At 36.6% G+C, this 24,307-nt stretch overlaps 7 protein-coding genes, 1 non-coding gene and 1 pseudogene across 15 annotated transcripts; 6 read left to right on the forward strand and 3 right to left on the reverse strand.

Moving 5' to 3' along the window:
* The first annotated feature begins 490 nt into the window (after positions 1–490).
* Positions 491–2,283, forward strand: AT3G25290 (Auxin-responsive family protein). 2 transcript variants are annotated; one of them, NM_001035687.1, is made up of 4 exons: positions 571–1,238; positions 1,325–1,579; positions 1,711–2,172; positions 2,212–2,217. In NM_001035687.1, exons 1-3 carry the CDS (start codon positions 585–587, stop codon positions 1,981–1,983), a joined length of 1,182 nt encoding a protein of 393 aa, NP_001030764.1. In that variant the 5' UTR covers positions 571–584; the 3' UTR covers positions 1,984–2,172; positions 2,212–2,217. The 2 variants fall into 2 exon arrangements, with proteins under 2 accessions (NP_566763.1, NP_001030764.1); NM_113435.3 differs by having other exon boundaries at positions 491–1,238; positions 1,711–2,283.
* Positions 2,284–4,491: 2,208 nt separating this feature from the next.
* On the forward strand, positions 4,492–5,913 carry AT3G25400 (dCTP pyrophosphatase-like protein). Its single transcript, NM_113436.4, has 2 exons — positions 4,492–5,000; positions 5,484–5,913. Exons 1-2 carry the CDS (start codon positions 4,866–4,868, stop codon positions 5,772–5,774), a joined length of 426 nt encoding a protein of 141 aa, NP_189167.2. The 5' UTR covers positions 4,492–4,865; the 3' UTR covers positions 5,775–5,913.
* On the reverse strand, positions 5,908–8,293 carry AT3G25410 (Sodium Bile acid symporter family). Its single transcript, NM_113437.3, has 5 exons — positions 7,558–8,293; positions 7,255–7,350; positions 6,862–7,168; positions 6,538–6,785; positions 5,908–6,435 (listed from the first exon to the last, which is right to left on the reverse strand). Exons 1-5 carry the CDS (start codon positions 7,959–7,961, stop codon positions 6,195–6,197), a joined length of 1,296 nt encoding a protein of 431 aa, NP_566764.1. The 5' UTR covers positions 7,962–8,293; the 3' UTR covers positions 5,908–6,194.
* A 1,168-nt stretch (positions 8,294–9,461) lies between these two features.
* scpl21 (serine carboxypeptidase-like 21) lies at positions 9,462–12,466 on the forward strand (the record flags this gene model as incomplete). Its single annotated transcript, NM_001338744.1, has 13 exons — positions 9,462–9,601; positions 9,728–9,873; positions 10,018–10,088; positions 10,179–10,301; positions 10,386–10,492; positions 10,632–10,665; positions 10,846–10,947; positions 11,032–11,361; positions 11,671–11,736; positions 11,847–11,968; positions 12,055–12,168; positions 12,243–12,288; positions 12,383–12,466. 13 exons carry the CDS (start codon positions 9,462–9,464, stop codon positions 12,464–12,466), a joined length of 1,485 nt encoding a protein of 494 aa, NP_001319641.1.
* Positions 12,467–12,764: 298 nt separating this feature from the next.
* AT3G25430 (Polynucleotidyl transferase, ribonuclease H-like superfamily protein) lies at positions 12,765–15,496 on the forward strand. 2 transcript variants are annotated; one of them, NM_113439.3, is made up of 8 exons: positions 12,765–13,159; positions 13,251–13,381; positions 13,456–13,647; positions 13,744–13,856; positions 13,958–14,074; positions 14,174–14,288; positions 14,381–14,593; positions 14,681–15,496. In NM_113439.3, exons 1-8 carry the CDS (start codon positions 12,834–12,836, stop codon positions 15,328–15,330), a joined length of 1,857 nt encoding a protein of 618 aa, NP_189170.1. In that variant the 5' UTR covers positions 12,765–12,833; the 3' UTR covers positions 15,331–15,496. The 2 variants fall into 2 exon arrangements, with proteins under 2 accessions (NP_189170.1, NP_001325857.1); NM_001338745.1 differs by having other exon boundaries at positions 12,816–13,159; positions 14,009–14,074; positions 14,681–15,400.
* An 89-nt stretch (positions 15,497–15,585) lies between these two features.
* Positions 15,586–17,404, forward strand: LOH1 (RNA-binding CRS1 / YhbY (CRM) domain protein). 5 transcript variants are annotated; one of them, NM_001338748.1, is made up of 3 exons: positions 15,586–15,767; positions 15,872–16,068; positions 16,242–17,369. In NM_001338748.1, the coding sequence occupies exon 3, from the start codon at positions 16,266–16,268 to the stop codon at positions 17,133–17,135; it is 870 nt and encodes a 289-aa protein (NP_001327056.1). In that variant the 5' UTR covers positions 15,586–15,767; positions 15,872–16,068; positions 16,242–16,265; the 3' UTR covers positions 17,136–17,369. The 5 variants fall into 5 exon arrangements, with proteins under 5 accessions (NP_001327056.1, NP_001078207.1, NP_001327058.1 ...); NM_001084738.2 differs by having other exon boundaries at positions 15,894–16,172; NM_113440.4 differs by having other exon boundaries at positions 15,603–15,767; positions 15,872–16,172; positions 16,242–17,404.
* Positions 17,405–18,593: 1,189 nt separating this feature from the next.
* AT3G25450 lies at positions 18,594–22,739 on the forward strand (annotated as a pseudogene; the record flags this gene model as incomplete). Its single annotated transcript has 1 exon — positions 18,594–22,739.
* U5.8 lies at positions 18,747–18,842 on the reverse strand. Its single transcript, NR_141133.1, has one exon. It is a non-coding gene; the product is annotated as an other RNA (small nuclear RNA).
* A 471-nt stretch (positions 22,740–23,210) lies between the features above and the next one.
* AT3G25460 (F-box and associated interaction domains-containing protein) lies at positions 23,211–24,296 on the reverse strand (the record flags this gene model as incomplete). Its single annotated transcript, NM_113442.1, has 1 exon — positions 23,211–24,296. The coding sequence occupies one exon, from the start codon at positions 24,294–24,296 to the stop codon at positions 23,211–23,213; it is 1,086 nt and encodes a 361-aa protein (NP_189173.1).
* Positions 24,297–24,307: the final 11 nt, after the last annotated feature.

Raw genomic sequence — 24,307 nt, forward strand, 5'->3', positions numbered from 1 at the left:
CATGTTGGCGATGATGTTTTATGATGACATGATGATGATGATGATGATGATGATGATGATGATAAGTATTAGATAATATGGCTGCTTAACATTTCAAAATTTAAGAAACTAATCTCTTTTTTTTTTTGTTAAAAGAAACTAATCTCTTAAAGAGTAAATTATAAGAAAATTTATGTCATATTATTGGTTTTTTGTTAACATATTATATATTTTTTTCCCAAACGTTTACACAATTTACAATCAATATTTTTAATTGTTATGGAAATATCTAATTTTATTTTAGACGAAAAAAAACTTAGAAAACCAAGAATTTATCCTTCTTGGTATGAACAAAGTCCTTCTTTGGTGTAATGTATAACTATCAAAACGTACTTACTCTGAAATTGTTCTCTTTAGATTCCTTACATCATTCTGATGTATTCTCAAAATGCAAAAAATAAAAATAAAATAACTAAAACCGAAAAAAATAATCAATTATTGGCTAGTCCATGTTAAATTTCACACACCAAAACACATGCTAGTTTTATCTCCACCTTCTATTTATTCCGCCAAAAGCCTTTACGGTTACTACAAGCCATCCAACAATGTCTTCTTCTTCTTCCGTAAGAATCTCTCTCTCCTTCATTTTCTTGGCTCTGCTAATCTCACCGGCTGTGTCACAAACATGTAAGTCACAGACTTTTTCCGGCGATAAAACTTACCCTCACTGCCTTGACCTCCCTCAACTCAAAGCCTTCCTTCATTATTCCTATGATGCCTCTAACACAACTCTGGCCGTCGTCTTCTCTGCTCCGCCGGCAAAGCCTGGCGGATGGATCGCGTGGGCGATTAATCCAAAGGCTACCGGTATGGTCGGATCTCAAACCCTTGTCGCTTACAAGGATCCAGGTAATGGTGTTGCCGTGGTGAAGACGCTAAACATTAGCTCCTATAGCTCGCTGATTCCGTCGAAGCTGGCGTTTGATGTTTGGGATATGAAAGCCGAGGAGGCGGCGAGAGATGGAGGAAGTTTGAGAATCTTTGCTAGGGTTAAGGTTCCGGCTGATTTGGTGGCAAAGGGAAAGGTTAATCAGGTTTGGCAAGTTGGTCCTGAATTAGGTCCTGGTGGAATGATTGGGAGGCACGCTTTCGACTCGGCGAATCTCGCTTCTATGAGCTCTCTTGATTTAAAAGGTGACAACAGCGGTGGCACAATCTCTGGAGGCGACGAGGTAAATGCCAAGATCAAGAACAGAAATGTAAGTTTCTATATAACATCACACTCATGATTTCTACATAACTAGTTTCTTTCAACCGATAGATTAAATTGGGGACAATTATGCAGATTCATGGGATATTAAACGCAGTGAGTTGGGGAATTTTGTTTCCGATAGGAGCAATAATAGCCAGGTACATGAGAGTATTTGACTCGGCCGATCCGGCCTGGTTTTACCTCCACGTTTCTTGTCAATTCTCTGCTTATGTCATCGGTGTTGCCGGTTGGGCTACCGGACTTAAGCTCGGTAACGAGTCCGAGGGTATTCGCTTCTCCGCCCACCGTAACATCGGCATTGCCCTCTTCACCCTTGCCACCATTCAGGTAATTTACAAGAAGATCTCTGTTCTAGGCTCTGTTTTTTTTACCCTTTTATGTTCATGTTCAAAGATTAAAGCTTTTGACTATGTTTTGGATACCAAGTTAAGTTTCTAATGGACTTAAATATTCTATAGATGTTTGCGATGTTGTTGCGGCCTAAGAAAGATCACAAGTACAGATTCTATTGGAATATCTACCACCATGGAGTCGGTTATGCGATCCTCACCCTTGGGATCATTAATGTCTTCAAAGGTCTCAACATCTTGAAACCACAAGACACGTACAAGACGGCTTACATTGCAGTGATTGCCGTTCTTGGAGGCATTGCTTTGCTCTTAGAAGCCATCACTTGGGTCGTTGTACTCAAGAGAAAATCAAACAACTCAATGAAGCCTCTTAGGACCTAAGCCAACAAAGATCTGGTCAACTTATTAAAGGTTCATCTGCAGTTGTTGTTATTAATTTATTATGAGCTCTTGTATTATTAATGTTTATAGAACAAGGGTGTCACATGTATTATTGTTCTCTTGTTTTGTAGCTTTTTGGTTTTGTTTGTTGAGTATTTCTTGGGTTATGAATTCTTGTAGGGGATGAATGTTTTTGAAATAGTTCTTATTTTACTTTGAATCAATGAGTTTTTTCAGTTCCCAACTAATTATTTGGACTTATTCCCATGTGATTACAAAAGACAATCAAATATGTCCACATGCTTGTAGCTTGTGGCCAATTAATAAGATAAAACGTCTTTGTGCTAGTCTTAGACAAATTATGGTGCCAAGACATAATCATACCTAGGTGTCTTTCTCAAAAGTGATTTTCGTTAATATTACTTTTGTCCTCAAATTATTCCATTAGTCGTTAGACACATTACCAAAAAAACTTTAATTTTTATTCCAAGGACTTAGTGTCAAACTTTTGTTGAAAATCTCATTTGAAAACTTTTTCAACGTTGTTTCTTTTCTATGGGTTGATTTGAAATTCATTTGATAACTTTTTAAATTTAAACTTTGCTACTTTCTTTAGTAAAGGTGACCATATATTGATATTTTCACAAATTAATTTTTAAAATTTACTAAAGGGAGAGATAACCTTGTGGGGTGTGGACTGTCGAGCTAATTAGATTTCCAAGTGTCATTTGCATGGCTACTTTCTTTTTCTTTGGCTATTTTGTTTAAACACCTCTCATTTTCAACTTGTCATAATTAAGGGAACTTTGTTCCGCAAACTTAGGCCCATTTTTAGTGTCCATTGTTCATAATTGTCTTATTATTATAATCATCAATGAAGAATTGATGTTTAAAAAAAAACACTTGGTATGGTTCTTTGTACGTATGTATATTAGTAGTATATATACAAAAACAGTTCAAGCCATCAAGTGGTGGAGTTCAAATACTCGTGTTGCTTCAATTTATAGATTTGCCACGTTACATTTACCGCAATTAATGTCTATAATCTTATGTATTTGCCACGTTTGAATGAAAACAAATAAACGAGCATAATTTAATGAATAAAAGCATAAAAAATTATAGCTTAACAAAACCGATGATATAAGAAGTGTATCTGAATGTCTATTTTCATCCTCGTTATAATTAAATTATACTGGAAGAAGAAACATTTGGATTCCATTTCCGTATAAGAATGACATTGCTTATTCATAATAGACGATAAAATTAGGTGAGATTCTCCAAACATTATGTGAAGAAGATGAGTGATAAATACTTCATGATAAAAGTGAAGAGAATCTAAAATCAAATGATTTCGTTTCACGTGAAAAAGAGTAGGAGATATCTATAATCACCACTAACACTTTCTTTCTTTTTCGAACGTATGATGTTTTCTTCTTTTTTTTTTTTTTTTGATAATATGAACGTATGATATTAGGAGACAGCAGACTAAATTCGAGAACAGAAAATCGATCAAGATCGAACAGATGGAATAACTAATTGAGATTGCTTAAATGACTAATTGAAATCACAAAATTGTGAAGATCCGATCATAGACAAGAATAATTAACATATAAGATAGGAATTTTTTTTACTAAACACACGAAATATAGGAAAATATATGATTACACATAGCATATATATTTTTAACTATACGAAATATATGTATTGTATGATCATATATATTAATTATATTACATCATGTGGTTAATACCATAGACATACAAAATACTCAAATTTTGATGAGAAATTAAGTAAAAATAATAATTTTTGTTCGTCAACCTGAAATGGCTAATGTCGATTAGCCATATAAGATTTTAAACAATTAAGATTAGCCATTTCATTAAAAAAAATAAAAAAAAAATAATTTTATAAATGTTAATTAGCAAAATAGCTAATCCCAATTGGTTATTTAAAATTTTATGTGGACGTTATAAAAAAAAAAATAGTTTCAACTTTTTTATAGTATATATCCACTTACCTCATGGGTCGATTTCGTATAAAAGATAACAGAAAAATTAATGCTTGATCTCTCTAAACAAACAAATTGTTACAAAATAAATCTTTGCTCGTCACATTAAAGACTGGTGGGCCTGGCTAATGTGTTTGGGCCTGGTTAGTAATTTCACATCAATTGTTTTTCAACATCCATACTATACCAATTAAATGGTTTGGTTAACCAAACCAGGAAAAAAAAAAACTGATATCATCAACAAAAATGGTTTAAGATCTTGCAGAAATTGCTAACCTAGTTGTTTCCGCTAGTTTCCGGCATGTCATTTCCAATTGGTATCTCAAATAGTAAAATATCTCAAACTCTTTTATTTTCATATTCAAAGAATCAGATTCTTTTAATCCTCTGCTGAAAAGTCAACATTTTCATTAAAAGTCCAACATTTACATTAGAAGTTGTTATCTCTCCCAATTTATATGTACCTCATTAAAAATGCTATAACATTCTACAATGTATCTGGAAAAAAAATTATAGAGACAAGAATAAAGTGAGTTTAAAAAGCCTATGAACAAAACCATCCAATAATTAAACTATAATCAAAAAGATTCTGTTTCTATTATTCCCCAATTCCCACAAATAAGACAAAGCCACGTCAACACAGCGGTACATAACTGTCACGTGTCGGTTTCGTGTATTCTCGATGAGCCAGCATATGCCTCGTTTCGCAGGAAGCATCCGGTAAACGGTCATCATCTCCACCACTCTCATACTACTCAAAAACCCTGTGATATATAATTATCACATTTTCTTCTATAAATTCCGATTTCTGATCTTTGCCCTCTTTTCATAAGATAGTTAGGGTTTTAGTCTTTTGTGTAATAATTCATTGATCATGAACAAGGGAGAAGAAGGAGGAGAAGACAAGGAAGTGGTTTCTCTTCAAACTCTGAGTAAGAAAATGGATGATTTTGCAAAAGCTAGAGATTGGGAGAAGTATCACAGTCCAAGGAATCTCCTTCTTGCTATGGTATCTCGCATTAACAATCTCTTATGTCTTCTGAAAAAATTGAAATGGGTCTTGGTTCTTTAGTTTGATGGTGTCTTATAAACAAAAAAAGTTGGCTTCTTTCACTATCAAATCTGTTTTTGGTTTTCAATCTCATCGATCTTCGATTTGGGTTTGATCTTGTCTTTTTCAAATTTGATGTTTGTTTCCATGAAAAATTTCATCTTTTTGTAACTTGCTCTGTTTTAGCTGTATTGACTTGAATGTAATTTGTAAGTGGAAGACTCATAGATCTGAAGTCAAATCAATCTCCAATTAACATAAGCAACGACAAAAACATGTGATTGTTCATTTTCTTGAGTAAAGTGTTAAACTTTGATTTGGCCACATGTGCTATGCCCTACAATCTAGTCAAAATAGTCAGAATTAAAGGTCAAAACTTTATGTTGCTTTTGTGTTTTTGTTACATTTGAAATGATTTAAGGAGTATGGAAAATGCTGCAGGTGGGTGAAGTGGGAGAGCTATCAGAGATATTCCAATGGAAAGGAGAAGTAGCAAGAGGATGTCCAGATTGGAAAGAAGAAGAGAAAGTCCATCTTGGAGAAGAGTTATCAGATGTTTTGTTGTATTTGGTGAGGCTTTCGGATGCGTGTGGTGTCGATTTAGGCAAAGCCGCTCTGCGCAAGATCGAGCTTAATGCTATTAAGTATCCAGTTCCCAAAAAGACTGATGATCATTGTGTTGGTGATGGTGAAGATTCAAGCAGCAAGATTAAGTTGAATGAAGAAAACTAATCTCTCTTATTAGTGGTTTTGTGAGTAAGTTTATTGTGGGTATTTTCTTGTTATGAAGTAGGAGCATGATCAAGAACATATAATCTTCGAAGGCCTCTAATTATATTTCAGATGAATCTACTTAGTACCACTTTTGCAAGTTTTTCATAGGTTCAGCATTTGCTTTCACTGAATTTCGCAGTAAGAGTTCAGAGAGAGGCAACAAAAGATAACCTTTTATACCATGAATTAGCAGACTACATACAAGATGATTGATGAATACCATTTTGTCTACACTACCTATACCATCCCCTCTAAACCTTATCTTTACTTCCCAAATGCTGTTTGTACATCAAATTAAAAACCGGAAAGTACTTGTGCAATCAATGTCCCAAGGTGTGGTTCCCTTGCTTTACAGGTTTGTTGCTGCTGAATTCTTGCTCATGATTCAGCGGTGTAGCCAGTGCTTTGCGGTGTTGATAGCGATAGAACGTCCCTGATTCGAAACCCATTGCCCCAGAAAGAGGCAAGGCATAGACCCATTATGGCCATTACAACTACAGAGCAAGCTGCTGGCACGGCTTGGCTGCTACCAAGGAACTGGCTTGCAAGAAGCCCGGCTAATGTGGAGCTTTGCATTCCCGTGCAAAGGGAGATAGTCCGGCTTACTTCTTCCTCTTGTCTGGTTAAATGATCCAACAACATAACCCAATAAATTTTCTAAGTTCTATGGATTAAGAAAAATGTTGAAGAGATACAAAAAGAACATGGATGTTGGAGTTACCGTAAGCCTGGGATCTTAGAGAACCAATATCCTAAGGCAAATGCTACGGCATGGAATGTAACAATTGGAACAATCAATCCAAGACCTTCAGCTGACAGAATCTGACTGCGATTAATCGAAAGTGGGCTTCCAATGCACAACGAAGTGCATACCATAGCAACAAACGGCATCACAGGTTGAAGAAGAGTGACCACAGGCTTCGCATAAGTATTTAACACAAGGCCAAGAGTGATTGGAACAAGTACCACCTACAGATAGTAAATCATTGGACGTCAAGAACGATGAATCAACAGGAACTACCGATCCTATGCTAAATCTTGTTACCTGAAGTATAGACTTCGACATGGCAACTGCATCAACAGGAACTACTGATCCAATTAGAAGACCACTAAGCAAAGGTGTAAAGATTACAGAAGCAATAGTTGTAGAACTAGTGAGAAGAATGCTCATGGCCACATCAGCTTTACTCAGAGAACTCGCGTAACTAGACAACTGAGCCCCAGCCACACAACACGTGAGTATAAAACCAGCGTAGAAGGTCCTCGGCATCCCAAATGCATTAGCAACTAAAACCCCGAGAAGCGGTTTCAAAACGTACTGAGCAACAAACCCAACAGATAACGGCACTGGTCTGCAACCAAACAATGTTCTCACAAACGTTAGAAAACCAGCTTAACTAAACTGATCATAAAACTTATAAGAGAATGCTCCAAGTACCTTTTGAATGCAAGAGCAAAATCGTCAACTGAAAGCTGAATTCCAATAGATAACATAATCCCTCCAAGAGCAGGAGCATAGAGGTCTTTAGATACCCTGAAAACATTTCATCTGATAATCATCTTAAAACCCCATTCAAAATCTTAGTTTCTCTAAACAGAAGATGACAAAACAGAGTCAACTAAGTAAAAGCCATAGACTTTATCGTTGATTCTCCTGATAAGATTCATATATATACACCAATTTTGTAAAGATATAAACTTTGGCATTACAGAGATAGATAGAGAGAGTTTGTGTGCAAACCAAGTGAAACTAGGTGGGTAAGAGAGAGCAGCAACGGCAGTGAGAGCAACAACAAATGGAAGCAAAGCAGACCAAAACTGAGACGAATCAGCTTTCTCTGTAACATCAGTTCCACCACAAAACGATAACAGAGACATATTCCCATCTCTCCAATGTAATCCAACTCTGCCCATAAACGGCGTCGTTGAACACGCCACCACTGGAACCAATCCGCTGTTTCTCCGCCTTAGTCTAAAATCTAGAAAGTTACTAAGCGATGAAGAATGGAGAGAAGATAAAGGTGAACTAGAAGACCGGAATTGACAATTGAAGGATTGAGATTTAGCGGGAAGATTATGAAATTCAGAAAGTGATTGTCTTTGTATAGCTGGTGGTGGGAGAGACAGAGAAGCGATTAAAGTCATTTCTATATTGGTCTGGATTTTGTAAAGATTGGATTTTTAGGAGAGTAGGTGACGGAGAGAGGTGAAGCGCCACCGTGAAATGACGCCGTGGACCGGCGAAGGAGGGAAATTGAGAGGGTGAGGTTTGGAGTTGAAGAAGCAGGAGGAGGAAGAAGCGATAATATAGAAAATTGGAATTTGGAAATATATAAAGGGGAAAGATTTGTTAAGGTTTGTTTAGGCATGATTGACAAGTGATGTGCAAGAAAATTGAACGGCTGAGATTGGTTGGCGACGTGATCGTCGATGACTCTTTCTAGCATTGTTGGTTTTGTGTAGGCCTTAGTTTTGTGTGAGTGAATTTGGATGAATTTGGGTGAAAGATTGTTGTTTTGTTTGGTACATGTTGGCATCTTTTTTTTCCCCGTCAAACATACTTACTTTAGCATCCTTATATTAATACTTAAAAAACCAATACATGGTTTCTAAGCATCCACCAATGGTCTTAACAAAGGTGATGACCAACATTCTAATCAAGCAAAGTACAAACCACAAGAGGAGACAAATTTTTGCAATAGCATCTGCACACAGTGCTAGTTCAATGGATCCGGAGTCCCAATACATATATTTAAAAATGGACTCTTTTATACTAATTGTCTTTTTTTACAAAATCATATACCTACATATATATATAATATAAAACTTTGGGTCCTTTTAACAACATAGTTAGAAAAAGAGAGTATATGAGCTAATTAACAACATACTTACAAAAAAAAAAATTGGCCCGGAAAGTATCTTGCCACTTCTTAACATCTTCTACTGCCTTTAAAATTACTCTTTGCGCCTCTTCATGGTCATTTATGAAGAATATCTCATTTTTTACATGTTGGCATTTATATATACATTTTTGTTAGCGTTTTAGCCAAAAATCCTTAATCTATTTTTTAATTACAGTTTCAATCTTTATGAAACCTATCTAACAAAGATATTATTCTACCCAAGTTTTGCAAATAAATCTTAACTACATTCGATATATGTAATTCTGAATATAATATATTGTATAAATTAAATATCTATATGTTAAAATGTACAATATAATTTTACTTAAAAATATAATGTAGAAAAATATGAAATGTCTTACAATAATATTATAGAAATATTTTTATATTTGAAAAGATAACATAGTAATTTTTTTGTATTTATAATCATTTTATTTTAATTTAACAATGCAAATTTAAGATCTTTAAATGTATTATGTCATTCAAAATAATGTATATACAACTGGATCATATTCTTTACAGGTAATAACATTTTCTCTATTATAGTAGTAAGAATAAAAATTTATTCTTTCCATGTTTCTTTTTAAGTATGATTTTCATTTTAAGTCTAGATTGGATTTTACCATACAAATTTCAATAGATTCCCAAGATTTGTTTCCGTATCTATTTTTGTTAAACATTACCAAAATTCTTATAATAATAAGAGTTTGCTAGTAATTGTAGCTCAACGTTCTTCATCAAAATGGGTCGGTTAGTAGAAGCTATCATTGCTTCGATATTATTGTCTTTGTGTTTTACAATAACAAAGTCAGCTCCAAAATCTGCTCTCATTACCAATCTTCCTGGTTTCAACGGCACTTTTCCATCTAAACACTATGCCGGGTAAATTTCATATGTGTTTTACATTTTTTTGTGAAATTCTCATCTATCATAAAGTTTTATTATAGACTTTCTTCAAAATATTTTTTAATCTCTCTTTTTCTTATGTAATTTGGTGTGTGATCTAAGGTATGTGGCAATAGATAAACATCGTAATAAGAATCTATGGTATTACTTTGTGGAATCTGAGAGAAATGCTTCGGTAGATCCAGTTGTGCTTTGGCTTAATGGTGGTCCAGGTTGCTCTAGCATGGATGGATTTGTCTACGAGCACGGTAAGCTTTATATACCTTTTCTTGTGTCGAGAAAAGGATTCATATATAACTCGAAATAGGGTCTCATACAATGCTCTTTTATGTTGGCAATTGTATATAAGCAAAGATAATCTAAACATATGATACTGTTCAATACTGTTGCAGGTCCATTCAATTTCGAACCAAAAAAGAAGAACTCACATCTTTTGCATCTCAATCCTTATAGTTGGTCCAAGGTTGAAAAGAAAAACAACATTGACTTATTTTCAAACATTTTCTTCAAAAGAAATTGATCTATAACTTTTAAGAATGTGTTTTGTTTTCAGGTGTCCAACATCATATACCTTGACTCTCCAGTTGGTGTGGGATTCTCTTACTCAAATGACAACGCCGATTATACAACTGATGATACAAAAACCGCGTCTGATACTCACACATTCCTTCTCGAGGTGAAATAAGAATGTAAAAGTTTTTAAAAAAGATTTCCTTGTGTTGTGTGTGATTCAAGACACTAACTATTACATCCACATCAGTGGTTTAAAATGTTTCCGGAGTTTCAGTCAAATCCGTTCTTTATATCAGGAGAATCATATGCTGGTATCTATGTGCCAACTCTTGCGGCCGAGGTTGTCAAAGGTCAGTATTATCTCTCTCAACATCATCTTTAGCTCCTTTTCATATATTGGCAGAATTAGAAAATAACGTTATCTCCAATTTTTCTCATCGTTTTCTTGTTATGTTGTAGGAAATAAAAATGCAATGAGAACAAACAAAACAAGCAAGAATGTGACAAAGCCGGTTATCAACTTCAAGGTACGACTAATGTTTGAGGCTATGTTTCGGATTCAAAGTCTTATGGTTTTGGTGTTAAATAAATACCATTAAGACTAAGGGTACTAATGTAGTTACCTAATTGTCTCTTTGTATATGTGAGAGAAAGAGAAACCTTCTTCCTATACTTGAATGTTAAAATTGGACTTATATGTGGTATAGGGATATTTGGTGGGTAATGGTGTTACCGATGAGGTGTTTGATGGTAATGCTCTTGTTCCCTTCACTCATGGCATGGGACTCATCTCTGATGAACTCTATGAGGTTTGATTTTGTTGGTGAATTTTTCATAATTCTTGCTTTATTCCTCAATTTTTATTTTTTCTAATGTGTAACAAAATATGGCAGGAAACTAAATTAGTGTGCAACGGAACATACTATACCGGCGGCCAGTCAGGAGTGAGTAAAGAATGTGCTGGCAAACTTAAAACAGTGTCAGATACTGTGAACTTATTGAACTTATATAACATTCTAGAACCGTGCTACCACGGAACATCTCTATCCGCCTTAGATATCGAGTTTCTGCCTAAGAGTCTCCTTACTCTAGGCAAAACAGAAAAGCCAATGGCGGTGAGAAAGAGAATGTTTGGTCGTGCATGGCCTCTAGGTGCCGTTGTGCGTCCAGGCATTGTACCTAGTTGGTCTCAACTCCTCGCTGGCTTTGGTGTTCCTTGCATTGTAAGTAGTAAACCACATCATGCATCTTTCCTCTTATAGTATTTGCTAAGTATTACCGTGCATGATTGCCACTTTGAAAACTAATTATCACTAGGTTACACTCGAATTTACATATCTACATTTGGATACATTGTATATTAGGATCATATATATACATAAATAGTTTAAAAAGTTGTAAGAACAAGGGTATTTAATTTTCATCATTAGACACAAATAGTTCATTTGATCAAATTAAATGTATAGTACCAATTGTAATACATTTGATGATTCTCCACAATTTTAGAAACTGAAAACTTGTAATGGATGCAGGACGATACAGTTGCGACCAAATGGCTAAACGATCCAGCTGTAAGGAAAGCGGTTCATGCTAAAGAGGTCTCTATTCAATTCATCATATTTCTCTCAATCAGTATTTGTAATAAGTTGATGATGGACATTGGACACCATTTTAACATCTTGGACCTTTTTTCGAAACGTCGATATAGGAAAAAGCGATTGGAAATTGGGAGTTATGTTCAAGCAACCTCGAATATAGGCACGACACCGGTAGCATGATCGAATACCATAGAAACCTCACTCTTAGTGGCTTTCGAGCTCTCATTTTCAGGTGCACATATATAGAAATAAATCAAAGGTAACTAAAAGTAAAACGAATGAAAATATAAAATATAACAAAAGTTAAATTTTTTGCAGTGGAGATCATGATATGTGTGTACCATATACTGGCTCTGAAGCATGGACTAAGGCAATGGGATACAAAGTGGTTGATGAATGGAGGCCATGGATGTCAAATAACCAAGTCGCCGGGTAATTTTTTTGTTATAACTATCTTTCGGTCAGTTTTTTTCCCAACTCATTGTTTCTACAATTTTGTGTTGTAGGTTTACACAAGGGTATGCCAATAATCTCACATTTCTAACCATCAAGGTACAAACATCACACATTTTCTTCATATTCTATTTCTACAAATGAAAACGATTTGTGTTTTAGTTTAAGTTTGAATGTTTTTTTTTGCATGCAGGGTGCAGGACATACCGTTCCAGAATACAAACCGCGTGAATCTTTGGACTTCTATAGTCGTTTCCTAGCAGGAGAAAAGATATAGAATTCTCAAGTTCCATGCATGTTCATTAATAAAAATATTTATAACAATAAAATTCCATTTTTTCTTCAATAAAAACTTCAAATTTTGTAATGTAATTTACAAAAATGTGAAGGATTCTATTTCGTGTACTAAAACAAGTTTTTCTCCACACAAAAAAAAACATATACTGTTCTGTATTTTTTCAAGGGAAATTTAAATTGAAAAGTTAATACTGTATATATTTGACTATAATTCAAACCAAACCAATTAAACCAAAAATTTAGAAAACCAAAAAAGTTGAACCGGAATTGAACCGATATCTAGATTGAAACCACGGGATTTATTGAAATCGTCTTCCTTCTCACTATTCCGGTGTAGCTGCTCAAAAATGCAAAGGCGCTTCCTTTCGTCAATCTCCGCCACCGCCGGCAATACTAAAACCCTAAATCAAGGAAGATGGAGTGTAAAGCAAGTGAAAAAATCCAACTTTCATGTAACTCTCGACGAGATTCGTACTTCCATCGATTCATCAGACTTCATAGCTCTCTCATTACAAAACACTGGCTCATACGCCGCCGCGTGGCACCGTGTCTCCGCCATTGACACGCCGCAAACTAGCTACTTAAAAGCTAAATACGCAGCCGAACGTTACCAGATTCTCCAGTTCGCTCTCTGCCCTTTCTCTCTTCAAGGCTCTAAACTCACTGTTCATCCGTATGACTCTTAAAACCTCTCTCTTATTGTCAAGTTTCTTCCTTTTTGGTAAATTGATTGATTAGGGTTTATGGTCTTTTTTTTTTTGTAGATATAACTTTCATTTGTTTCCTCGTGATGAATTGAAGTGTGGTATGCCTTCTTATAGCTTCTCTTGTCAAGCTTCACGTTTAACAGCTATGGCTAGAGAAGGATTTGATTTCAACATTTGCATCTATGAAGGTTTTATTATATTCTGCTCTATCTCCATTTCGTTTCTTTGAGGAGTCTGGTCTCTTAATTGAATCATTTTACAGGAATCTCATACTTATCTAGAGCACAAGAGTCTGCATCGAAGTTTCTTTCCGAGAATCCGATATTAGCTGATTCTGTTACTGTATCTTCTTCTCCAGCTACTGTAGCTGATACTGTCTTTGTTGGAAGGATTAGGTCACGTGTCAAGAATTGGAGACAGTCTTGTATAGACTCGGGTTCAAAGACAGGAGATGGTGTAATAGCTAGTGTTAGACACTTTCATATGAATCTCATTTTGCACTTACTTTTCAGGTTTTTTTACATGATTCATCTGTTTATTTAAATTTCAGATGATTTGGTGAGCTCTTTGAGAAGGCTGGTGTTGGGGAGTGAGCAGTATGGTTCAAGGCTGTGTTTGACTATTGATGTTTGCAGTGAGCGTCAAGTGCAACTTATCCTAGAGGTAGATAAGCTTAGTTGATACTTAGGATGACAAATGCAGTCTGTGTATCGATGGTTAGTTTGATAAATTTTCTTCGTGTGGTTCTGAATTTGTGACCACAGATGTTGACTGAGTTCTCTGATGATGTTGTCCCTCTACTGGTCGCTTCAAAGAGCAGAGGAACACAAGCTGTTCGTACTGTCTTTATGAGTTCGAAGGAGGACAAGGATCTTTTTAAGGTAGGGAGATTATTTTGGATATTCCTTAGCCGGAAATGACCGATAATGATGGTGAAGGTCACTTTAATAAAACGAATCTGAATTTATGTTCTTGGACAGAGAGAGCTTAAAGATCTTGAAAAGGAAGAAAACAGGCGAGTTCGTGGCTTTCGGGAAGTGGTCGATTTTATTTCTTCTTCACAGAAACCTGTCGTTTCCCAGAATTATCTTAGCGGTAATCTCACTTTTGTCCTCCTTAGTTTCCACACAAATTAGAGTTTCCGCTCTTGCTCCATTGATAATAATCTTATGCTTAACTTGTTGCAGATTTTACTTCCATTCATGCTAAATTCCTTGGTCCTCTACCTTCAAATGTGGATGACTTCAGCAGTTCACTGAGCTCAGCATTTCCCAATGTTGTGGATCTCAGTCAGTTCATGAAAGAAATTAGTCCCTTAAGTAATATAAGTAATCTACCTGCAGCTATGTCCTCCTTGAATAGGTTCTTTGCACCTGTGGATGTAGAAGTAGCAAATCAAGGTCACAGTTCTCTTTCAAAGATGTTGATTTCTGCTTTTATGCGGTTTGGATGAATAGATATTGACTTTTGATTGCATCTCTTATTAGGTTGTCCGGTCAAATTAGACGAAGGCCATCAGAGTCACGGGCAGAATGCTGTGATGATATCTCAGCTCTTTGCAAAACTGTGTACCATACAGAAATCAGATCTATCAACTATCCAATCAAATGAAGATTTCCAAGCTTTGGCTTCTGATGAACATGCAAATTCTGTCACCTCTTGCTCTAAAAACGCAGGTGATGAAAATGTTAAAGTCTGGTCAAAGAACAGCCGGAGAGTAAGCTCTGAGAACTTGGTGTTCATATGGGGGTTAGGGAAAAAGATGACAGCTGCAAAGCTGAAGAATGTCCTACAAAAGTCACACCCCGTCTTCGCGAGAGAGTTTGATGTTAAGTACATAGACCGGAGCTCTGCTATTTTGGTGTTTTGGGAGTCAGGTCCTTCAGAGACTTTCCTCAGTGCGGTCAACAATGAAGAGCAACTTGATGGTTCATTAAGAGAGATGGTTGCAGAAGGGCTAAGAGGGGCAGGTTACGAGACTTACAAGAGAGCTTGTAGATTAGGCTTCTGGGAGGCTGACTTGGCGGAATCTTTAGACAAAGCATTGGAATCTTCAGATACCGACCCTGATTCGGACACTAAACCATCAGAGATTGATTGGTCAAACGAATTAGCTATTAATTTTGATGAGCTATGAATAGTTCTGGTTCACTTACAGAACCAATGTATACCGAAATTGAGAACGTTGATTCATTTTTGTTCTTCCATGAGTTGATTTGGCTAACATCTGAAGTTACAAAGCTTTTTTGAATCCTGTAAAAAAACAAAAGAAGCAAGGATTACAGAAATTGAACCAAAAATTGACCCAAAAACAATTGAACCAAACCAAACCGAAATATTGGTTTGGCCTTGGCTAAACCCGGTTTATGGACCTGTAATTGTTGCGTCTCTACGAGAAGAGGCAGAGTCAGTTAAACACCGTCGGCGAGAAGAAATGGGGTTTCTGACGGCGGCGATTAGGGTTTCGACATCAGCAGCCTCAATGCTTCTACGCCGTAAATCTCGGCAGCTAGGGTTCCTAGCCTCCTCCTCGCCGCTTTTTTCCAGCTTTAATTCCATGAATCGCACTATCAGGTACTACTACTCATCCATCAAATCATTCAAAGCTCGAGCTTTTGATTTTGTTGATTTGATTAGATTGAGATTAGATGCACAGAGATTAACTTATAATGAAGTAGCTCGTGTAATATTGTGTGCAAGGTTTTGCATAAGGAATCTCTTACTAGACCAATGTGGAACGTTAGCTTCTTAAGATCCTCTTCGTTTCATTCAACTCCAGCTCGTGAGACCGGTGATGATGACATTAGCAAATCTGAGAACAGTTCGAGTCAAGATGGAGACAGTTGTACTAAATTAAAGAGGAAGAAGCTGAAAGGTAAGCGTGCGGTTGTGCGGTGGCTAAAGTTTTTCCGGTGGAAGAAAAAGAAAGAATTTGAAAGAATGACTTCTGAAGAAAAGATACTTAACAAACTAAGAAAGGTTAGATTGTTAGTGATGTAGACCAGCAAAATTCTATTATGTTCGTGTTTATATCGGTTATTTTCGCAGGCTCGAAAGAAAGAGGAACGGCTTATGGAGACGATGAAGAAGCTGGAACCTTCAGAGTCAGCAGAAACGACACATGACCCTGAGATATTGACTCCAGAAGAACATTTTTATTATCTGAAAATGGGTTTGAAGTGCAAGAATTATGTTCCTGTAGGGAGACGTGGGATTTACCAAGGAGTGATTCTGAACATGCATCTTCACTGGAAGAAGCATCAGACGCTACAGGTTGTGATCAAAACGTTTACACCTGATGAAGTGAAGGAGATTGCTGTTGAGTTAGCGAGGTTGACTGGAGGGATTGTGCTTGATGTACATGAAGGTAACACGATAATTATGTACAGAGGGAAGAACTATGTGCAACCTCCTACTGAAATCATGTCGCCGAGGATTACTCTTCCGAGGAAAAAGGCTTTGGATAAGTCTAAATGTAGGGATGCGCTTCGTGCGGTTAGGAAGTATATTCCGAGGCTTGAACAGGAGCTCCAGTTGCTTCAAGCACAAGCTGAAACGAAGCGGGATTACACGAATGTGAAGGTTGATGATAATCAAGAGAGGTCAGAAGAGTTGAAGAAGATTATAGAAAGAAGCGAAGAGTGTTTGGAGGATGAGCAAGAAGAAGATGAAGCAGGATTAGAACTAGCGACGGATTCAGATCTTTCGGATATTTTTGAGACTGATTCGGAATTAGAAGATGCGAAAACAGAGCGACCACTTTTTCTTGAGGAGTTTGAGAAATTCCCAGCTATAAACAACAGAGAAGACGAAGACTTTGGGGATCTCGGGAAGGCTAAATCAGAAGGTGAGGAGAATGATGATGATAAGTCACCAAACTTTGATGAAGTAGATAAGATGTTTCTTCGGGCTGCTTTTCTTTTAAAGAAGAAAAGACGATGAATAATCAATCATCAGAGATTCCATCACAATGGGTACAAGTAATGGTTTTGTTTAGCAAAGTCACAAGTATTATCTTCTTTCTTAACATGCTCAAAGCTTTAATTCTGTGATATTTATAAAATGTGTTTAGGAGAAGTAGCTTCAACTTCAAAATTTTGGTGTGAACGTAAAGCTCCTAAGTAAGCTTATGCTTGTCAATTCGTTGAAAATCATGTTTTTGATATAGCAATCCAGTGGTTAAACCAATTTTAGACAAAACTCTAATTCTAGGACAATTTAAAAAATAGTATCAAACAACCTATTAAGTATTAAGCAAGTAAGTGTTTAAGATTGAACTGTAAGATTAATGGAGCAAACTTCAGAAGAAGTTACTCCTCCAAAAATAGGTGTATGCCGTTTGAAGTGGAGAGCACACGGTATTCTTTAGTAAAAGGCGAAAGAATAGTTCGCTTTGTGCTCACCACACGGCTCCAAGGGTTAAGAAAGGTAATCACCAGATGCTTTATATATATGATGCTTTCGACTTCTAGTTTCGGTTTTGCTCGATGTGGGACAAAACAAAATTTGTTTGTTCTTTGCTTTGCCAAACTATCTCAAGTACTGGGCCGTTCCCGTGGGCTGTTTGTGTATTTAATACATGTAATTCTATAAATATTCATTTTTCTGATTATCTTTTTTTTTTTTTATCTTCTTTTAGCATTTCATTTCAGAAACCACTTTTTGATCAGCTTCATTTAAAGAAGTATGGCAAATGAAGAACATAGAGAAGGAATATATTCTTCCTCTTGATAACAAACTTGTGTACAAAGTATATATAGACGAGAATGTGCAGCTAAACCTAACCGACTACACACGTTAAACATACAAAGCCCATCTAATTTCAGGAAGTTCGTGATCAGATCATGGTATCGAGTTCTATGGACTACATGAAAGGAGATTACTTTACGTGTTTTGATCCTTAATCCAGAAAAACAAAACTACTTGTTAATGGGCCTTCAGCCTTCTAACTCCTTGGTTGAAAATATAATCAAGTAAGAAGAATGTTCTTGAGATAGAGGCTTCATTCCACAACTGTTAGAAGAATATTAATCAAAGTTCTTAACTTTTTTCAAATGTCAGGAAACCTATGTTGGAGTAAGCTTGAAATAACTTAATAAATAAGTTATTAAATATTACAAAGGATTATGTTAAATCTCTAGGAGTTATCTAGATATTTAAATTAGGAGTTATCTAATGTTAATCCTAGTATGATTAGGTCTAATTATTCTCTATATATATGAGTCCCAAGGTGTGGTTGACCATATGAGTTTTAAAGAGATTAAGATTTAGAGATTGTTTAGGTTTTGAGTTATTTTCCTAAACTATAAAGAGAGTTATTCTTAAATCTTTGAGTTCTTAATCTTCTTTGAAAACTAGATTTGGTATCAGAGCATCTAGGTTTGATATTGAAACACAAACATGAGTGAAATCGTTGAAGCAACAAGCAAAGGTAAAGAAGGTGGAGGATCAGCGTCGATCCAATGTCCGATGCTAAACTCCGTCAACTATACTGTATGGACCATGAGGATGGAGGCTGTGCTTAGAGTACACAAACTTTGGGGAACAATTGAACCCGGATCAGCCGACGAAGAGAAGAATGATATGGCTCGGGCTTTGCTCTTTCAATCCATACCTGAGTCGTTAATTTTACAAGTTGGTAAACAAAAGACTTCTTCAGCTGTCTGGGAAGCCATAAAATCAAGAAATCTTGGTGCAGAACGAGTAAAAGAGGCGAGATTACAGACACTTATGGCAGAATTTGATAAGCTGAAGATGAAGGATAGTGAGACGATTGATGATTACGTTGGTAGGATCTCAGAGATTACTACAAAAGCTGCAGCTTTAGGAGAAGATATAGAAGAATCCAAGATCGTTAAAAAGTTTCTCAAAAGTTTGCCAAGAAAGAAATACATACACATTGTTGCAGCCTTAGAACAAGTTCTTGATCTGAAAACAACTACCTTCGAAGACATTGCAGGAAGAATCAAGACTTATGAAGACAGAGTTTGGGACGATGATGACTCACATGAAGACCAAGGCAAACTTATGTGTGTTAAAACATAATCACAAGATGGCAAACTCATGTATGCAAATTCGGATTCACAAGGGCAATACGAATTTCAGGACAGAGGTAGAGGAAGAGGTCGTGGACGATTTGGAAGAGGAAGAGGAAGAGGTTATCAACAAAGAGATAAAAGCAAAGTCACATGTTATAGGTGTGATAGACTCGGGCACTATGCCTCTGATTGTCCAGACCGTCTTCTCAAGCTGATCCGACTCCAAGAACAGAAAGAAAAAGAGGAAGATGACACTCATGAAGCAGAATCACTTATGATGCATGAGGTGGTATATCTCAACGAGAAGAATATTCGCCCAACAGAGTTAGAATCGTGTATTAACAATGCTTGGTATCTTGACAATGGTGCTAGTAACCATATGACGGGAAATCGTGCTTGGTTCTGTAAGCTTGATGAGATGATCACAGGGAAAGTAAGGTTCGGTGATGATTCATGCATCAATATAAAAGGAAAGGGTTCGATTCCTTTTATTAGTAAAGGAGGTGAAAGAAAAATACTATTTGATGTTTACTACATACCAGACTTGAAGAGTAACATCTTAAGTTTAGGACAAGCAACTGAATCAGGGTGTGACATCAGAATGAGAGAAGACTACTTAACCTTGCATGATCGAGAAGGAAATCTACTAATAAAGGCGCAGCGATCAAGGAACAGATTATATAAAGTGAGTCTAGAAGTTGAAAACTCCAAGTGCCTGCAGCTCACAACAACAAATGAATCAACAATATGGCATGCCAGACTAGGACACATCAGTTTTGAGACCATTAAAGCTATGATAAAGAAAGAACTTGTTATTGGGATATCTAGCTCAGTTCCACAAGAAAAGGAAACATGCGGTTCTTGTTTGTTCGGAAAACAAGCTAGACATTCATTCCCAAAAGCAACTTCTTATCGTGCAGCACAAGTACTTGAACTCATCCATGGTGATCTCTGTGGACCTATTTCACCATCTACAGCAGCTAAGAAGAGGTATGTATTTGTATTGATTGACGATCATTCACGATACATGTGGTCTATTCTACTAAAGGAGAAAAGTGAAGCGTTTGGAAAGTTTAAAGAGTTTAAGGCACTAGTTGAGCAAGAGTGTGGGGCTATCATCAAGACATTCAGAACTGATAGAGGGGGAGAGTTCTTATCACACGAATTTCAAGAGTTTTGTGCAAAAGAGGGAATCAATAGACACTTAACTGCACCATACACGCCTCAGCAGAATGGAGTTGTGGAGAGAAGGAACAGAACACTCCTAGGAATGACAAGAAGTATTCTCAAACACATGAACATGCCGAATTATCTTTGGGGAGAAGCTGTGAGACATTCGACTTATCTTATAAACAGAGTTGGAACAAGATCACTTTCAAATCAAACACCTTATGAAGTCTTTAAACATAAGAAGCCGAATGTTGAACATTTAAGAGTGTTTGGTTGTGTTAGCTATGCTAAAGTCGAAGTTCCAAATCTGAAGAAATTGGATGATAGGTCTCGGATGCTTGTTTATCTTGGTACAGAACCTGGTTCTAAAGCGTATCGACTACTTGATCCAACAAAAAGAAGAATCTTTGTGAGCAGAGATGTCGTCTTTGATGAAAACAGAAGCTGGATGTGGCAAGAATCAAGCTCAGAAACTGACAAGGAATCAGGGACATTCACAATTACCTTAAGCGAGTTTGGAAATAATGGAGTCACAGAGAATGATATCTCTACAGAACCAGAAGAAACAGAAGAAGCTGAGATAAATGGAGAAGATGAGAATATCATTGAAGAAGCAGAAACTGAAGAGCATGATCAATCTCAAGAAGAACCTCAACCCGTAAGAAGATCACAAAGACAAGTAATCCGACCTAACTACTTGAAAGACTACGTGTTATGTGCAGAAATCGAAGCAGAACACCTTTTACTTGCTGTCAATGATGAACCGTGGGACTTCAAAGAAGCAAACAAGTCAAAAGAATGGAGAGATGCTTGTAAAGAGGAAATTCAATCAATAGAGAAGAATCGCACTTGGAGTTTGGTCGATCTCCCTGTTGGAAGCAAAGCAATAGGAGTCAAGTGGGTTTTTAAACTGAAGCATAACTCTGATGGCAGCATAAATAAATATAAAGCAAGACTAGTGGCAAAAGGATACGTTCAACGACATGGTGTAGACTTTGAAGAAGTATTTGCTCCGGTGGCTCGTATTGAAACAGTTCGTCTCATAATTGCTTTAGCAGCCTCAAATGGTTGGGAGATACATCATTTGGATGTTAAAACTGCATTCCTTCATGGGGAATTAAGAGAAGATGTCTACGTCTCACAACCTGAAGGCTTCACAAACAAAGAAAGCAAAGAGAAAGTCTACAAACTGCACAAAGCTCTCTATGGATTACGTCAAGCACCCCGGGCTTGGAACACTAAGCTAAATGAAATTCTCAAAGAGTTGAAGTTCGAAAAATGTCACAAAGAACCCTCATTATACAGAAAACAAGAAGGCGAGAACATTCTTGTTGTAGCCGTATATGTGGATGACCTTCTTGTCACAGGCTCTAACTTAGACATCATTCTCAACTTTAAAAAGGGAATGGTTGGAAAGTTCGAGATGAGTGACTTAGGTAAACTCACATATTATCTTGGTATAGAGGTTCTACAAAGTAAAGATGGGATTACGCTGAAACAAGAAAGATATGCAAAGAAGATCTTAGAGGAAGCTGGAATGAGTAAGTGTAACACAGTCAATACACCAATGATAGCTAGTTTGGAGCTGTCTAAAGCACAAGATGAGAAGAGGATTGATGAGACTGATTACAGAAGAAATATTGGTTGTCTTCGTTACTTACTCCACACCCGTCCGGATCTCTCTTACAATGTTGGCATACTGAGTAGATACTTGCAGGAACCGAGAGAATCACATGGAGCTGCACTCAAGCAAATCCTAAGGTACCTTCAAGGAACAACTTCACATGGACTTTACTTCAAGAAAGGAGAAAATGCAGGATTGATCGGCTATAGTGACAGCAGTCACAACGTGGACTTAGATGATGGTAAAAGCACCGGAGGTCATATTTTCTATCTTAATGATTGTCCCATCACATGGTGTTCACAGAAGCAACAAGTGGTTACGCTATCTTCTTGTGAAGCTGAATTTATGGCAGCCACTGAGGCAGCTAAACAGGCTATTTGGCTCCAAGAACTTCTGGCTGAAGTCATTGGTACTGAGTGTGAGAAGGTAACAATTCGAGTTGATAACAAGTCTGCTATAGCTCTCACAAAGAACCCGGTGTTCCACGGGAGAAGTAAACACATCCACCGGAGATACCATTTCATTCGGGAGTGCGTTGAAAATGGACAAATTGAAGTAGAACACGTTCCCGGAGTAAGACAAAAAGCTGATATACTAACAAAGGCTCTTGGGAAGATTAAGTTCTTAGAGATGAGAGAGCTTATTGGAGTACAAGGAGTGTCAAAAGAAGATTTCAAGCTTAAAAGGGAGATTGTTGGAGTAAGCTTGAAATAACTTAATAAATAAGTTATTAAATATTACAAAGGATTATGTTAAATCTCTAGGAGTTATCTAGATATTTAAATTAGGAGTTATCTAATGTTAATCCTAGTATGATTAGGTCTAATTATTCTCTATATATATGAGTCCCAAGGTGTGGTTGACCATATGAGTTTTAGAGAGATTAAGACTTAGAGATTGTTTAGGTTTTAAGTTATTTTCCTAAACTATAAAGAGAGTTATTCTTAAATCTTTGAGTTCTTAATCTTCTTTGAAAACTAGAACCTAAATACTTGAAATATAACTCTTCTTTATGTAACGAAACTTGATCATAAAACTTACAAAGCAAGGAATACGAATACATGGCAAACAAGTACTTTTTAGAGAAATATCAGTTTTATAATTAGGACATAACCAAGACAACAATGAACAAGTTAAGAACCAAAAACCAAAAACCAAAAACAAAAAAAAGTTTGCATGTATAGCTTAATCATTACCTTGCCGGATTTGAGTCAAACTTGGAACATAATAAAAGAATAATGGTTTTAATCCGACTCTAAACACCACTTCCCTAACTTCGTTGTCCTCTCCAACGACGTATATCATGTTGTTTTTGCCGTTTATTACAAAATTTTGCTCATACACAAGGACTTTGTTCTCCTCATCGACCAAGAATTTTATGCCATATTTAATCTCAGGCTTCAAATCCACCGTTAAAAACTTGATCCACGACAACACTTTGGCCTCACCAATCTTATTTGTCACCCATATCTGTGTCTTCGATGTAAGGGAAGGTTGTAATAACACGGAAAGTTTCTCTTCTTTAACAACTGATAGAGATGTATTACGAAAATACGGAATCTGATACGGAAGACATAGACGTTCAAATCTTTCTGTCGTATAATCAAAACAGATCAAGAATAGGTCGCACGGTTTATCATTTCCATCTGTAGCAAACCAGTAAGTCTTACCCTTCAAAGAAACGTTTTCAATGTACAAAGAGGAGTCCACAGTGACATCAAGAATCCTCCATGAATTTGAGTTAATCTCATAAATTTCGAACTCTTGGCCACCATAAATCCCGTGGCTCAATATTTTGTAGCTATTATTGTCGGATTTTTTGTCTTGGTAGGATCCAAGAGCATAGTTGCAGATGTAGCCCATCCTTCTGTGTTGAATCCACTTGGTTTTACCAGTACACGGGTTCCATACCACGAGCCTAGTATTAATTTTCTCCACGTTGACGCATAACAATAAGCCAGAAGTTTGACATAATGGAGAGTTCCTGAACATACCTAAACTAGAATGATGGTCGATTAGGTTAAGTTCACCAGTGACCTCTATAGGTGAAACTCTTTGGAGATTGATGCTAATCGAAGAAAAACCAAAATTCTTCCACATGAGAATCAGAGATTGCCTTGGGGCTTTATGGCAGTGTTTGCTTTTGAATCTCTTATCGTTGTATAAATGGTTCCATAGTTTGCAAGTAGATCGTAATCGTTTCAAAGATGTAGCCGGAACGCGGCAGAGTATCTCCACTAACAAATCCTCTGGAAGTTCTGGCATCATCATTGTTATCTCCG

Source organism: Arabidopsis thaliana, chromosome 3 (genome assembly GCF_000001735.4).
Source record: "Arabidopsis thaliana chromosome 3, partial sequence".
NCBI lineage: Eukaryota > Viridiplantae > Streptophyta > Magnoliopsida > Brassicales > Brassicaceae > Arabidopsis > Arabidopsis thaliana.